The 16,305-nt window shown below is 47.6% G+C and overlaps 1 protein-coding gene across 2 annotated transcripts in view; it reads left to right on the forward strand.

The window, feature by feature from the left end:
- The window catches only part of LOC135919878 (cubilin-like), a 230,672-nt gene that overhangs the window by 207,887 nt on the left and 6,480 nt on the right, over positions 1 to 16,305 (forward strand). For both annotated transcript variants that reach the window (XM_065453869.2, XM_065453871.2), the window contains 7 exons: positions 605 to 976; positions 6,295 to 6,509; positions 7,425 to 7,590; positions 9,346 to 9,596; positions 10,567 to 10,720; positions 14,059 to 14,255; positions 15,813 to 15,993. In XM_065453869.2, the coding sequence (XP_065309941.2) occupies positions 605 to 976; positions 6,295 to 6,509; positions 7,425 to 7,590; positions 9,346 to 9,596; positions 10,567 to 10,720; positions 14,059 to 14,255; positions 15,813 to 15,993 (1,536 nt within the window). The remainder of the gene's footprint in view (positions 1 to 604; positions 977 to 6,294; positions 6,510 to 7,424; positions 7,591 to 9,345; positions 9,597 to 10,566; positions 10,721 to 14,058; positions 14,256 to 15,812; positions 15,994 to 16,305) is intronic.

Raw genomic sequence — 16,305 nt, forward strand, 5'->3', positions numbered from 1 at the left:
TGCCCTTTCTACACAGAAATCGGGTGACCTTAAGTCATTAGGCGCGATGTTCGACGCTAGAAAAGAAGGGGGTGGGCACAATGGCCGAAGTAACGAAGGAACTCCGACGCGATTGTTGTAGGTTACAGTGAGGAAGCAGCCTGCGTGCAAATGTGCACTCTTTAGTATTCCGTGAAGAAAGGGTGCAGCCGCAGAAGGTTGCAAAGAAGCGGCGATTACGACGAATGTAGGAGTTGGACAGAAAGTGCCCTTTCAAAGAACGTTTTCGTTATAGCAGAAATTTGTTATCTTGGGTAACTAACGATTTGTTCGCCATTGCGGGTTAGCGAGCGCGCTCAAGCAGTTAGCATAGCTTTGCGACTTTCTGAATGGCGTTCGCAGTGACTGGGCTAGAATTTCCAACGAGTCGCGTGCGAGTTAGTTGGTGACATCGTAGCGAACGAAAAGCTCGACGACTGGACAGCCATTTAAATACATGCAGGAAGCATCGCATAGTTCACACTCAGTCGGACGTTTGTTTTTTTAACCGCGCGCGTGCCCTGTTCCAATCAGCAACGTAGGTATCGATCGAGTCACAGCGTTTCGCTCTGTCTCCCCTGCCCAGACTGCGGCGGAAACCTGACCGCGGAGAGCGGCTCGTTCAGCCTCCTGCCGGCGATGGTGGACAGCGAGAGTGGCTCCTCCCGGTGCACGTGGCACATCTACGCGCCCGAGGGCCGCGTGGTCGAGCTCCGGCTGCAGCTGGGGCCCGACCAGCACGCCACGCACGCCGACTGCGTCGACGAATTCGTGGCCAGTCGGGTGCTCGTGACGGACGGCGACAGTGACGCGGACCCGCGCATCGCCGTCTTCTGCGGCCGCCACGGAGGACCGGACCTCTTCAAGAGCACCGGGCGCGTGATGACCGTCGTGCTGGCGGTCAACCCCATGTACCTGGTCGGGACCGGATTCAGGGCCTCGTACCGCACCACGCTCGGTCAGTGGCGCATTGCTTCGTTCGAGTGTGGCATTTTGCTCTCACCACGTGTGCAAGAAAGGAGGGGGGGAGTCCTGGCGCACATTTAGAAGTGCACGTACGCAATGAGACCGACAATCGTCTGGAATGTGTTTCCAGATTATAGTGCCGAAAGAAAGATTGGGACTCGAACTGACAGAAAGAAAACATACTTTTACCCCTTAAATGAGGAGATATATTTTAAATGAGCACTTAAACTCGCGCAAGAATGACGCGGCGCGACTCTCTGAGCAGACACATTGTCATTAGACCCATTAAAATTGAGTCCGATTCTAAATAAATGGGCAGGTCTCAGTTTGTTTCAAATGCTTATCTGTGAATTCATAACAATGTTTCTTTTTTTAATATTTTCTGTTCTTTGTATTTACAATCTGCAAACATGTCTACTGAAAAGTGGCACTGCATGAAAGCAGTGTCTTTCATTGACGGTGCACCTTCGTGTCACAGTGAAGTAAATAAAAAAAGCACATGGTGACATACATCAAGAAGAAGTATTTTCCACGCAAAAAAAAGGTGACGAGTTATCACTTGTCTATCAAAACAGTAAGGGAAGGTCTAGTGCGATAGAATAAAATCATCATCATCAGCCTGGTTACGCCCACTGCAGGGCAAAGGCCTCTCCCATACTTCTCCAACTACCCCGGTCATGTACTAATTGTGGCCATGTTGTGCTTGCAAACTTAGTCTCATCCGCCCACCTAACTTTCTGCCGTCCCCTGCTACGCTTCCCTTCCCTTGGAATCCAGTATGTAACTCTTAATGAGCATCGGTTATCTCCCTCCTCATTACATGTCCTGCCCATGCCCATTTCTTTTTCTTGATTTCAACTATGTCCTTAACTCGCGTTCATCCCCTCACCCAATCTGCTCTTTTCTTATCACTTAACGTTACACCTATCATTCTTCTTCCCATAGCTCGTTGCGTCGTCCTCAATTTAAGTACGACCCTTTTCGTTAGCCTCCAGATTTCTGCCCCATACGTAGAACGAAATACACCAAGACAAATATTTAGCGTACAGTATCATGACGGCAAGTTATCGCAGGTCTATCAAAAGAGGGAGGGGAGGGGGGGGATTACAGTACAACAAAATAAACCAAGACAAATGTTCAGTACACAAAGTAACAGAATCGCGACATCAAATTATAAAATCTCTCAGTGTTGTTTAGCAACATTGGCAGCAGCTGGTTCCAGTCGGTTACTCTTCTAAAGAAGAAGGAATGCTTTGTGCTAGTTCTTTAGCGAGGAAAAAGTTAGTGAACATGCATGAAAGATGTCTTGTTAGTGGCGTCGTTATGAGGTTCAGATATGAAACGGAACTCATTGCTATATTTCAACAGAGAACAATGTTTAGCTGCGGAGATTTGCGCCCAGCTTGAAGTGTTGGTATGCCGTGATCATTCATTCAGGTAGTAGGAGAGCCAGTAGTGCGGAACATCGAGAAGATGAATCGGACAGCTTTCCGTTGGATTGTCTCCAAGGCAGCCATTTCAGTCTTACTGAACGAATACATAACTGTGCATGGATACTCTAGTGCTGCTGTAATAATCATCGGTGTAAGCTGGAAGCTTAACTGAGCAAGGTGCGCGTTTTAATGTATGTTGTAGAAATTAGCGTTTGTGAAATGATGATGCACCTGCGTTAGAAATGTCGGATTCTAGGTTAAGTTGTTAGTTAGCTGTGACACCCAGTGTACTTACATTATTAAGGGGCTCAGTGGAATAGCTGTACAGCTAGGTATGATAACCTGTTAATCATTGTTAGTTATTCTCATGAAGACAGATTTTTTGTACATTTCGTTTCATGTCAACCATTAGTGCACCTGTCAGAAATATTATTAAGATCGGAATTAAGTAGAAGTTAATGATCCCGAATGCTATCGTTGTAAACAAAACACAATCATCTACAAGAAGTCTAATTTGCACAGCTTCCGTGATTTAGTAAAGAATGTAATCTGTAAAGGAGGAGGGGTCCAAGGGCACTGCCTTGGGGAACGCCGGAAAAACTAGACAGTGACGGAGAGAAGTAGCGATTGATACACAGACACCGGCTTCTGCCAATAAGGTAAGCACTTATCTAGTTAATTATGAAAGAGACCAGACCACTACATTCAAGCTTAAAAATGAGTTTAGTGTGCGGAACGAGATCAAACGTTTTAGCAAAATCCAAGAGGATAAAATCAACTTCACCGGACTTCTCGATAACTTCGGCGAAACTGAACGAATGAAGTTATTTGCGTTATAGTTGAATATTCCTTCCTAAAGCATTGCCGCAGTGAAGCTTGAAAGCAGCTATCACTAAGGAATAGTTAGCAACAATATTTTCCAAGATGTCAGAAAGCGCAGACGTTAATAAAATTGGGCGATAATACTTGAGCAGCAAGTTGTCGCCTTTCCTGAACATGGGCACTGCGCCATTCATTAGGCAGGCAAGCTAAGGAAATCGGCACGCAGGAGATAACAGCTACAAACTTCCACAGCATTTCAACATAGTGGTGCAGAAACATGTTAAGTATATATGTTATCCGGTCTAAGTGGCGCCTTCAGTTTCAGGCTAAGAAGCATAAACAAAAACGCCTGGTAACGATACAGTAGGCGCAATAACGTAAAGCTATTCCAAACTTTACTACTCCAATTATGCAGTCAAGCCTCCTCCATTGGTCAGAAACTTTTTTCTACCAGACCAACTTCGCATGTCTGTCAGGCGATGTCACGAAAACCGCGATAGCTCCCAGTCGGATATGACGTGTACACGCCGATTATGCGTGATTCGACCAAACAAAAGACAAGTAATTATTTCTTAATCGACGCGTTCTCACCATTAGCCATCTGCGATTGCTCAAAGGTTTCAGGCGGCACCCATTTCACCTGTCTGTCACTCGACGTCACAAAACCGCCAAAACTCACCACATCAAAGGGACGTGCGCGCGTTAAAGATGCATTAATATACCAGACAAAACTGGATTTCTTTTTCTGAATAGCTGGAGACTGCCCCATTCTGAAAGGAATAGAAGGTGGCTGCCGCCGATCACCCAGGTACTGGCTATGCACACCTGCCGGAGATCATGGGTTCATTTGCGTATAAGAAAACTTTTTGCGTGCCAGTACAACGTTATTGAGCCCTTTCCGCACGTATGCGACATCGCTTTGCTGGGGATCAATTTTACGGCATTCTCAACCTTCGATTGCACGCCGCCATGATTTTCGACCTGCCACCGCAAGATAAGTAAGGGAAAGCGGACCAATCGGAGACGTCGGCACCACCCTCTTCATCCGATTATCGATTTTCACTGCGCGCTCTGACCCATCGAAACCCTCTCCACTTGAGCCTGCTCCTTGGTTCTTGTCAGCCAATTATACAAGGAAAACCGCTCAAGGCAGGCAATGTTGTTCGTTTCGAAAGCAAACAAAAGTGACCTCTGGAAAACGAGGAAAGCGTTTGATCGCGCTGTTCAGGCAACGCTGCGGGTCACCGCTCCATGCTTGCGTCGGCGGTTACGTTACGTCAGGAGATTGGAATAAATACAGATTGGAATAGTTGTACGTTATAGTACGCAATCTCACCTACACTCTCAGAAGTAACACTACAACGTGCATACGCGTATGAATTGGAAAAAAAACATGAGAAGACGTATTCAAATCATCGACTATGTTATGCGCATCGGAAACGAAGATGCCGTTATGCATGATATTATCAAATGCTTTTGTTAGTTTTGACGTAGTAATTTCCTAACTTTGTCTGGCTCATTGCATGTCAATTCATCAGGCAAAGAAATATCAAAGTACCGCCGCTTGGCGTTGCTCAAGACCTTGATCAAGTTCAGTCCAAGCCTGAAGAATATCACCACGACGTGCACGCCTTCGCCTAAAACGTTTAACGGGGATCGCTTTCCACGAAATAAATAGTTAACAAATCGTTTAATTCCAACTACAATTATTTTTTACAGGAAAGAGCTCATAAATTATAACCCATGATTGCCTCATCGCCGGTGGCGATGAGCCACGGGCTGACATGCGTCCCCCTTCCGCACGAGGAGCTGGCGCCCCGCCTCTGTGCTGACGTCACACAGATTCCCGGTCGTCCATCGGTTCGCACATACGACCCATTCTTTCCCCAGCAGGGAATTTCCGTTAAGGAGAAAGACGTCCGTGGCATGTCTGCATTATCAGAAAATTTAGGCCGCAAGCAACGGCCGCAACCGCAACTTAGGCCGCAACCGCAACGTTTCATAAAACAGCTATTCTGTCACCGAAACTGCATGTGTTTTACTTGCTTACTTCGTTGCCCGTGCTGTCGCCATCGATATCGGTTGTCGCTGTTGCCAACGTCTGCACACAGTGATCCGAAAATTTAGTTGATCTCAAAATTACGTTAAAAAGATTCCAGACCTTTGTCGAATCAACTGCTGCAGGTAGACATCTTTCAGATCGAAAAAAAAGTAAAAAAAACGACTTGCAGCAACATTGTTTGTTGGTCCCTTCAAGTATCCATTGGAGTTGGTATTTTAGTTCGTTTTTCTGATCTTGAGTGATGAAAATAATCTTACTACTCCGAAAATATCGAATTAGCATACTATAGTTTATTGTGCAATTGCATCACGATAACTTTTCGTTTGTGTATCACATTAACCCTCCAATTTCAACGAGCTCTATTGATAAGGACTTACACTGAACTGAGCCGGCCAGTATATGTGGTACACTTCCACCGGCGCAGCCTAAAGTGGCAGCGATTTTTTATTCATCTCAGCTTTAGAGAGCTCTATGTACAATTAGCGAACGTGCAGTGCAAATCTTAGTGTTGCATTCACACTTTCATTCACGCAAGGAGAACTTCATAAAGCAATCAGAATTGCACCAATAGCATCCATTAACCGCAGAAGCAGGAGCGTCGTCTACATGAGCTGTCTGCCTCTGCTCACTACGATAATTAACGCTTGTTAAACGACAACATAGAAGGAGAATGCATCAGTGTCAGGAATGCGCAAACGTTCCCACATAACGTCTTGTCTAGTGCTGAGCCTCCTTTACCAAGATGGCTGATCTTGCGAAAGCGTTAGTACACAGCTCAAACCTCACCTATGTTTATCTGTTTCTTCTACCTAACGTAACCGAACCTCAACTCTAATTTCGGCCCAACTTGAATCGCTCTCTTCTGTCTCCAGACAAAGCAGAGGTTCGCAGATAGACAGACACATGTGAGGCTCGAAGGGATTAACAGTGGTCGACATTTTCGTTTAGTCACAGCAAATCCCTCTGCTGCCTCGTTTTATCTCGCGTGCGCAGGGGAGAAGCAGGGCTGTGGCGGCACCCTCCGCCAGGAGTCCGGCGCGCTGACCCCTCCCAGCCGAGGCAGCTCGGGCAGTTACCCGGGCGGCCCGCTCAACTGCCTCTGGACGCTCGTCTCCCGCTCGGGTTACGGCCTCGAACTGAACGTCACGGCCCTCAACCTGGGAAGCGGAACGCTGCCCTGCAACGCCGCCAGCGCCGACATGCTGGAGGTACGGTTCTACCTGAAGCGGCAAGCAATTGTGGAACGGATTTACACCGCCATTTCGGATGGCCTGGCTGCCTCTTGAGGATGGCCGCGGCATGTTCTTGCTGCATTCTTTTAATCCTTTTAATTCTCTTAAATTTTTTTATCTTTTAATATTTACCAGAATCAAGGCGGACGTTACCAAAACAAACATCCACCGAAAGACGTCGTTGGCTTTTAAAAGTTCTCTCCTGGTGATTACTATTCAGAGGCGGAAAGTGACGATCAAATGGCTCTGTGTTAAGGTCTTGTTTTGTCTTTTTTTTTTACTGCCCACTCTGTTTATTTTTAGCATGTAAAGGTCGGCGCCTGCTCTGTGTCTTAATAGCAGTCGACTCTACTACGTTGTCGTGGCGCCTCCTGCATGTGGATCTCCAGAAACTGGGGTGCAGCTTGCATTCGCAACAAGTACGCAACAGGTCGCCTCGGTGCACGGAACACGTGTATTCTTTTTTTTACATCATGCCCCCGTGAGAATGCGCCCGCCACGGCAGGAATCGAGCTCGCGACGTCGTGCTCGGCACCGCAACGTCATGGCCACTGAGCTACCATTGGGGGTCATATATGAAGGCAAGTGAAGCGGTTCGAAGCAATCTCCTTGTGCGCTGTAGTCGACCCTACGGGAAATAAAAAAATAAAAAAAGGAAATCGTGCGTGGCACAGTCAGAACAGAAGCCAAAGGCAGACAAGAAAAAGAAATCGGGGGTTGTGGGTTGTGACGTAAGCGCCACGACCGCCCTCACTTTCGATATGGCTAAACGCAGGGAATGGAGAATGTGCGGGTATGTCAGTGATGTGGTGGGACAGAAGCGCGGAAACGTACCGGTACGTCAGTGAACACCGAGAGGGTTAATAGGCGGATAATCCCGCATTGACGCAGGTGTGGGACTCTCTCGACGAGCACCAGGAGCCCCTGATTCGACTGTGCGGTCAGCGACCTCCGGAGGCACCGCTGCGCTCGGCCGGCAACACGCTTCTCGTACATTTTGTCACCAAGGCCAAGGGAGAAGGACCTGGTTTCGCTGCGGCCTTCAAAGAACTACCACGTGAGTGACCCCTCCTCCCCCCCCCACGCACACACACCTAAAACGATTATTAAAATGATTATTATTCAATGCCACGAGGTCAATGTGAGAAACGTGGCTGTAGTGCCTCGGTATACGCTATTATATGCACAGCCGCAACCTCACCTTCAAAGGGCAGGCCTACTGTTAGAGTAAAACCAGAACGGCATATTTTACCGCGAAGCTATATATAACTCAGATCCCGGGATTTCTTCGTCTCCGTCGACACAACAGTTGACAGAAAACCATTCCACCCATTGAAGCTAAAAGTGCCTATCTCCATTGGAATTACGCGTGCAAAACACACCCACAGTTTGCGTTTCAATAAAGCAAGCACAAAACGAGTGTCAAAACCGCATGCTAGATGATCTGGTGTGTTCGAACAATGCGGAGCACGTAGCCATCGCCGCATTCGTTTCCCGGTAAAGATTACGATTGCATAAGCTACGGTTGCCGCTTCCCCTGCAACTGCATGTGTTTCCCGGTTTCACGAGTGCATAAGCTACAGGTGCCGGGGGAGCAGGAACCATAGCATACGAAGCAGGGAGTGACGTCACTGCACTTCTATATGTAAAAGAAAAACCCGCCTAGCAAAGAGTTTCACTTGCGTTGTGATAGCGCTATAGTATGGGAAGATCACACAAGTTAGGACTCCTGAAGTGCAGCGTGAAGACGATCAGCGGCGACAGTAACAGTAACGTCAATAAGCACAGCGACGTCGTGCTCAGGCTCGGCAGGACCCAGTGGGCTCCAGTCGGGCTCTAATCGTTCAAGGCAATGTCACATTGATTTATGGGACAACGTGATACCACAGCTTCGCTGGCCAACCACCTTCACAGCATGGATTGGAGCTGAATTGTACTTCTTGAAAAGACGCGACGTCAATATTGTCGCGGTACAACGCGGATAGAAGACAGGGAGACGTTCTTCAAGAACAGTAGGACAACCTGTTCAAAAACAAACAGAACAGAGAGACGTCTTCTTCGTCCTCGCGAAATCTCACTTGCCTAACAGACGGAGTCCGTTAATGCCCCCATCGTCGTTGTCGTCTGCATAGAGTACACGCGTCAATATATAAGAATGAATGTGAGAAAGCATGGTTTCCTTCCATATATACTAATAAATAAAAATGATTGTAATAATCGTATTAGATAATGTTTTATTCAAGTGCGCGTATTTGCACTTCAGCGCGAAGGACATGCAAAAATGCCTGACAGCGAGTTTCTACTCACGATCGGCAGCATTTAGGTAGATATAGATAGGTAGCTAAGTGACAGGGTTATACAAAAAGACAGTGAATTTCATTTATTCCGACTTAGAACAAGCAAGCACGTGCGATAAATTTGGGAAGTCTGACCTAAGGCGCACTGATACATACGAGTGAGTGAGTGAGTGAAACAACTTTATTTGGTCCACTATAGACGTAAGCAAACTACACGTCACCTGGCTAGGCCCACTCGGGGACCATCAGGTGAAACCTGACGGCCCCCTCGCGAGCCCTCTGGACTGGCAGGGTTTGAGAGGAAAAAATTTGCTATTACATGTCTAAATGTGCATTTATGTTACATCTACATTCACGAGATACATATTTTACAGAAACAGTGTTTGAAAGCACTGGAATGCCGCAATGCATCGGAAGGTGCATTGGGCGTTGCTAAAGCGTCCTGTTTCCCTCTCGCGCCTTACATCGCTTGCGTGTGCATGTCCTTCCGTGGCACAATGGTTCCCCGTTTGCAGCGCTGTGCGGTGGCAGCGTCAACGTGAGCGGCGACTCGTGGCAGACCCTGCAGAGTCCGGGATTCCCCAACGCAGCGCCGGCTAACGTCCGCTGCCTTTGGGTGCTTCGAGCACAGGAACCGGTTGTCGCCAGCGGGCTGGTGCAGACGTTTGACAGCGACGACGCCTTCCGTGACGTCACCATTCGGCTGAAAGAAATGCGCCTGCCATGCGAGGACGGCGCGTACATGGCTCTGATAACCACGCAGAAGGCGAGTATAATGCAAAGAATTAAAAAAAAAGCTCATTTTGCGGACTCGACTTGCTTGAATTTGGAATACCCTGATAGACAGATAGATAGATAGATAGATAGATAGATAGATAGATAGATAGATAGATAGATAGATAGATAGATAGATAGATAGATAGATAGATAGATAGATAGATAGATAGATAGATAGATAGATAGATAGATAGATAGATAGATAGATAGATAGATAGATAGATAGATAGATAGATAGATAGATAGATAGATAGATAGATAGATAGATAGATAGATAGATAGATAGATAGATAGATAGATAGATAGATAGATAGATAGATAGATAGATAGATAGATAGATAGATAGATAGATAGATAGATAGATAGATAGATAGATAGATAGATAGATAGATAGATAGATAGATAGATAGATAGATAGATAGATAAACTAGATTTCGATTAACTAGATGTTCCACTACAGTATGAAGCACACGGATCGCGTGTTCTCGACAAATCTCTAGACCTGCAATGTAGTCAACATAAATAACCAACGCCCCTGGTGGCCGCGCTCCTCACGCGAGTGACGGGCCCGGTTGTATGACTCATCATACATGACGCGTATATGCAGTGACAAATACGGTGCGTTGGCAGATTGCTTCAATGCTAATTGTATTAACGTCGACATTCATTGTAAGATTGGTTCCGTCGGAATTTTTTTAAAATTCTGGCGACATCTATCATGCAACGCAAACATGTTTCTTAACATGTAGTCGTCGTTTACCGAACCGTCACAGGATGTCGCTAGCAGTGGGCCTGTTCCCGTCTGCGTCACCGGCATCCCTTCAAGGATTTAGCCGGGCCTGCCCGGTCTGGCTAAATCTGTTTGTTATCTTGGTTTGTTCCCTCTGCGCCCCCCTTCTGTTCTGCTCTTCTCTTCTCGTTCTTTCGGGCGCGCTCTAAATGGCGCGTCCCCTGTGCAGTACTTGCAGCAGCCGCCTGTCCGCTTGTGCGGCCACAGCGTGCCCCAGGAGTGGCTGAAGCCTCACGCCTCCGCCAGCCGCGTACAACTGCTACTCGACACTGGTCGCCGAGGCGGCCAGGCCAAGCTCAAGCTGGAATACGGTACCATGAGGGGTGAGTCATCCCTCTCCCACCGCGGTCTTCGTCCATGGTTCACTTAGTAACGCGGTACAGAATGGATAGGCGCCTGCGGTTTCGGCGACAGATTCCAGACCTGACATTTCCCTTTAGGAGCTAGTTATGATCTTCTGGTTTACTGAAGTGCGCGAAATAAACAAAAATTGAGCTTGAAGAAGAAGTGCATACTGCGCGTGCTAAATTAGTCCTGCAATATTTTTAAGGTGAAAGCCTTAGGTCTCTGTTTCAAGGTTGCGCTGTGAGGTACAGAAAATATGACGTGACCCAAGGACGGCCGAAAACGAACCAAAGCATGTAGGGTCGTGTATCAGAGATTGTGAATGATTAGCAAAGTTAATGGCTGATGAGAGATTGGATGACGGTGGATTAAGGTGGTTAAAGGAGGATAATTGTGTATTAGGGTGCATTAGGTGAATTAAGGTTGATTAAAATGTAATAAAGAAGATTAAGGTTATTAAGCTAGATTAAGGTCGTTTAAGGTCGATGAAGGAGGATTAAAGTTAATTAGGGTTGATAAAGGAGGATTAAGGGGAATTACAGTAGGCTTTACAAGGCTTTCGCCTTCGCGTCTTTTAGGCGATAGGTAAGTACACCTGGGAAATTTTTGCAGGACAAAGGCAGACCTAAATTACTGCCAGAAAGAGCTAGTCCACGAATGTCGTAATTCCAATAATTGTAGTGTATTCTTCAAAACCCCTATGGGCTAGCAGGCATGACTTCGTACGGCATAAAGCAGTACAAAACAAGTCAGCGGAGTTTCGACTCACAGTTTCCGCCGGTAAAAATGACCCGTTCAAAGTAGACCGGAAATATCGCGCATGTAAAGAAGTCTGCCCTGGTCAAACTCTTTTAGAGCGCAGCTCTTTGGCGTCCGTTCCTGGGTTTCGCGTCGTCGTCGTCGTCGGCGTTGTCGTCGGCCTCGTAACCAGCTCGCCGACGAATCTGCTGCTCCGCCGCCGCGCATGCGCGCTGTCGGCTCTCCGGGCGAGGGAGCATGATGGAAGGGAGGAGGAGAGACTGTGGAGGAGGGCTGGCTACACAAATGGCTCTTTGGCGTCCGTTCCTGGGTTTCGCGTCGTCGTCGGCGTCGTCGTCGGCGTTGTCGTCGGCCTCGTAACCAGCTCGCCGACGAATCTGCTCCGCCGCCGCGCATGCGCGCTGTCGGCTCTCCGGGCGAGGGAGGACGATGGAAGGGAGGAGGAGAGACTGTGTAGGAGGGCTGGCTACACAAATGGCTCTTTGGCGTCCGTTCCTGGGTTTCGCGTCGTCGTCGGCGTCGTCGTCGGCGTTGTCGTCGGCCTCGTAACCAGCTCGCCGACGAATCTGCTCCGCCGCCGCGCATGCGCGCTGTCGGCTCTCCGGGCGAGGGAGGACGATGGAAGGGAGGAGGAGAGACTGTGTAGGAGGGCTGGCTACACAAATGGCTCTTTGGCGTCCGTTCCTGGGTTTCGCGTCGTCGTCGGCGTTATCGTCGGCCTCGTAACCAGCTCCGCCCCCCTTTCATCCCCCCAGCGCTAGCAGCGACCGACTGATACCGCTTTCGTGAGTCCGCTACCGCACTCACGAAAGACGTCGTGCACTTCCTGCAACTCGCATTAACCGTCCATCGATCCACACCGATGTTAGTAGTGGGGGACTTTAATGTTGACATAAAGACAAACAGCAATTTCCTAACACTTATGCGGGAGAACATCCCGTTCCTCTCGCTCGTAACGCGTCCCACGGCTGTGACAACCTCGTGAGGCACTTGTATAGATCTCGTCTTTGAGAATCAAGCATTGGTGTACCAAGTCGAACATATATCAGTCTATTTCTCCGACCACAAAGCTTCCTTCATGACTGTCAAGAACTGTTAGTGGAGTCTTTGTTAAAGGAATACGTGTGAAAAATAAAAAAAAAAATTCTGTGATAGCGCATACATGTGTTGCTCGATTTCTTTGCCTCAATCTATCGAAAACGTGAAACAGCTTATTTGCTGCGCTCAAATTTCGCATTAGGAAGTAACGTAATCGTCGGTAATTTTTTAATCCTGAAAACACGGTGCCTGCGAGCAGATGTGTTATGATCAGGGCGCAAGGTACTACGAGGCCACTAATCCAGTTTGTTTGTTCCAAGTCATATATGAAATAGTTTACTTAAAACTTGTAGGGCCTTCACCAAGGGAAGTCAACCCTCTGGTTATTTCTTGCGTTATCGAACCGGTTGTACCGTCCGAGAAGATTCTTTCTGGCTTTGGATTGTATTCGCTCTAATGCATTATGGCGCACAGAACGCCATCCACAGTACGTGCTGCTGCACCGAGGAATGCATCAAGATGACACGTTAAGGGACATCTCAAGAAAATCCCCTTCACTACTTACTCCCTTAGCCCCCCCCCCTTTCCCCGTGCCTGAGATAGCAAAAGGGGAGAGCTATCCCATAGACATTGTCGAACTCCGCCATATGTATAATTGAATTTGCCATCTTATGAGCTCTGATTGGCCTCCAGGCCAACCACGGCTTCCCTGATTGGCTGTAAAGCCACTACTGCAGAATACGGCAACATTGCGGTTATGGACAGCGTCCAGAATAGATGGTGTGCAAATTCACGGTCCAGCGACGGCTTTTTCCGAGCAACAAAAACCAGTCTCGAAGCCTATGCTTTTGCTGGCTTCATGCACCGAAAGCGATTGCTGAAGGCGGAAACACGTTAGGGCCTCCTTGTTATGGACACTATACATGTGCGAACCCGTACGCAACCATTTATTGCAAGTTATAAACAAATAGCCCCGCTTTAGCGAACTCTCGCGTTTTCTCAGCCTAATGTTTGAAACATTCGTTTTAAAGAATATATGAAGCATTCGAAATCTAACATCAATCTTTCAATAGTTATACAGTCCAACGAATAAGCTGTATATTTCTCATATGTTTTCCTTACTTCATGTCTGCTGGCTTCTTGGGATTGTAGCTGAGGCTGAGTTTCGTGACGAGATGGATAGTGCTTGCGAGTATAATGGCATAAATTTCTTGATCAACTTGTTACATTGCTTATAGGTATGCAAAATGTTCACGTCACTGAATTAGATGTACTCATGTTCTTATACTGCCCGTATCTTCTGTATATTGCCAAAATAATGAAAGCATTGAACAACCAAAAACGCCCAGTAAACGTTCATATGCACACGCGCGTCCCTGATTGGTTCTTGAACATTATGCTCGTCTGAACGATTCCAGCAGCTACGCAAATGAACGTGTCGTGACGTATACCTGAACTGATCGACTGACGCGGTACCTAGATAAAGCAGCGACCAACTGTGACGTTATCGCATCCGCAGACGCCAACCTGACGTACAGCCAACCAAGTGGCGTCGTACACAACGTCGACTACCCGGGCTGGACAACCGTAGTTCATCCGTTGTTCCTGACCATCGCGCCTGTCAACGCCACAGCGACGTCGGCTCTCGCGCTCTATTTCCTTCACTTCAACGTGGGCAACCCTGTGAACAGTTCCTGTCCCAACATATTCATGCAGGTACTGTGGCCCGGCTTCATTCGAATGAATAAATTACTTCCGTATAGCTGGAATGTTCTTTTTTTAACTGTTTTGTCACCGGCGTCTCCATGAACAAGTATAGGAATATGTAAAGATATCGATACCAAGAGGTTAATTGAACGCGTTAGAGCAATGCCGCAATACGGCTGCGCATGCATGCAATCGGTGATCAATTGAAACACGAAATACAAGGACGCACAACAACAAAAAAAGGCATGACAGTGAAGCAGCTGCGCGCGTTCCCTGCATTGACGATACCACGAGTATAAGTAGGCTTTCAAGACCGACACAAGCATAAAAATTGAAAGGCGCACAAGGAGGTACCAACAAATGCAGTTATCGACGTCTAATTCATTCAATTATTTCAGCTTTCTATATATTTGATTTTATTAAGAGGTACAATTGTGGTTCTTGTATGTTCTCTTTAAAAAAGCATGGTGTGGTCACCTACATTACAGTCGGTGCATGAAATTTACGCGTCCCGGAAAGAAAATGTCAATGTCGAGAGTATCCGTATTTAGTATTCATTAAAACTTCTTTCTGGGCGAGTTGGTGCATACTTGACATAAAAACTGTTTACAGCGCAAACACATGCAACCACAAAGTAAGGGACGGGACACAGCGCTTGCGTCCCGTCCCTTACTTTGTGGTTGCATGTGTTTGCGCTGTAAACAGTTTTAGAGCGCAGCTCTTTGGCGTCCGTTCCTGGGTTTCGCGTCGTCGTCGGCGTCGTCGTCGACGGCGTCGGCCTCGTAACCAGCTCGCCTCCGCCACCGCGCTCCGCCGCCGCGCATGCGCCGCTGCTCCGCCGCCGCGCATGCGCGCTGTCGGCTCTCCGGGCGAGGGAGGATGATGGAAGGGAGGAGGAGAGACTGTGGAGGAGGGCTGGCTACACAAATGGCTCTTTGGCGTCCGTTCCTGGGTTTCGCGTTGTCGTCGGCCTCGTAACCAGCTCCGCCCCCCTTTCATCCCCCCAGCGCTAGCAGCGACCGACTGATACCGCTTTCGTGAGTCCGCTACCGCACTCACGAAAGACGTCGTGCACTTCCTGCAACTCGCATTAACCGTCCATCGATCCACACCGATGTTAGTAGTGGGGGACTTTAATGTTGACATAAAGACAAACAGCAATTTCCTAACACTTATGCGGGAGAACATCCCGTTCCTCTCGCTCGTAACGCGTCCCACGGCTGTGACAACCTCGCGAGGCACTTGTATAGATCTCGTCTTTGAGAATCAAGCATTGGTGTACCAAGTCGAACATATATCAGTCTATTTCTCCGACCACAAAGCTTCCTTCATGACTGTCAAGAACTGTTAATGGAGTCTTTGTTAAAGGAATACGTGTGAAAAATAAAAAAAAAATTCTGTGATAGCGCATACATGTGTTGCTCGATTTCTTTGCCTCAATCTATCGAAAAGGTGAAACAGCTTATTTGCTGCGCTCAAATTTCGCATTAGGAAGTAACGTAATCGTCGGTAATTTTTTTTATGTTAGTATTCATTGTGCTCCCATTTTATTAATGTACGCTGCAGGTTCGCGACGGTGGCGTCTCTTCGAGGGTCCTAGCTCACGCGTGCGGTGACATAAACCCTGGCCCGGTGTTCTCTACTGGAAACCAGCTCAGCATCATCGTGAAAAACACCGCTGCCTCCCACGCTATGGGCGGATGGGCGGCTCGCTTCTTGATCGTTTACTACAGCAGCCCGGAAGGAGGTATTGTGGCGAGTCTGCATAGCTGCTAGAGGGTATCGCAATCAGCCGGGCGTGCATAACAAATTCAGAAGGCGTGCAATGCATTTCCGTGGTTCTGTGGCGCAAGGCAATAAAAAATATACACGCACACACTCGCACACACACATGGAAGTAACAAAACTTTCCTCGTGCTTTTTTCTTTATTTTTTTTTTCACCTTGCGCCACAGTAACTCGTATATAAACTATAACTCGCCCGATATAGGACTCTGCTAAGACTACAATGAAGTTTGTGTTTCAGGGCACGCAAAGTAGCTTGATAGCGCTATGTCTAG

Source organism: Dermacentor albipictus, chromosome 4 (assembly GCF_038994185.2).
Source record: "Dermacentor albipictus isolate Rhodes 1998 colony chromosome 4, USDA_Dalb.pri_finalv2, whole genome shotgun sequence".
NCBI classification, from domain to species: domain Eukaryota; kingdom Metazoa; phylum Arthropoda; class Arachnida; order Ixodida; family Ixodidae; genus Dermacentor; species Dermacentor albipictus.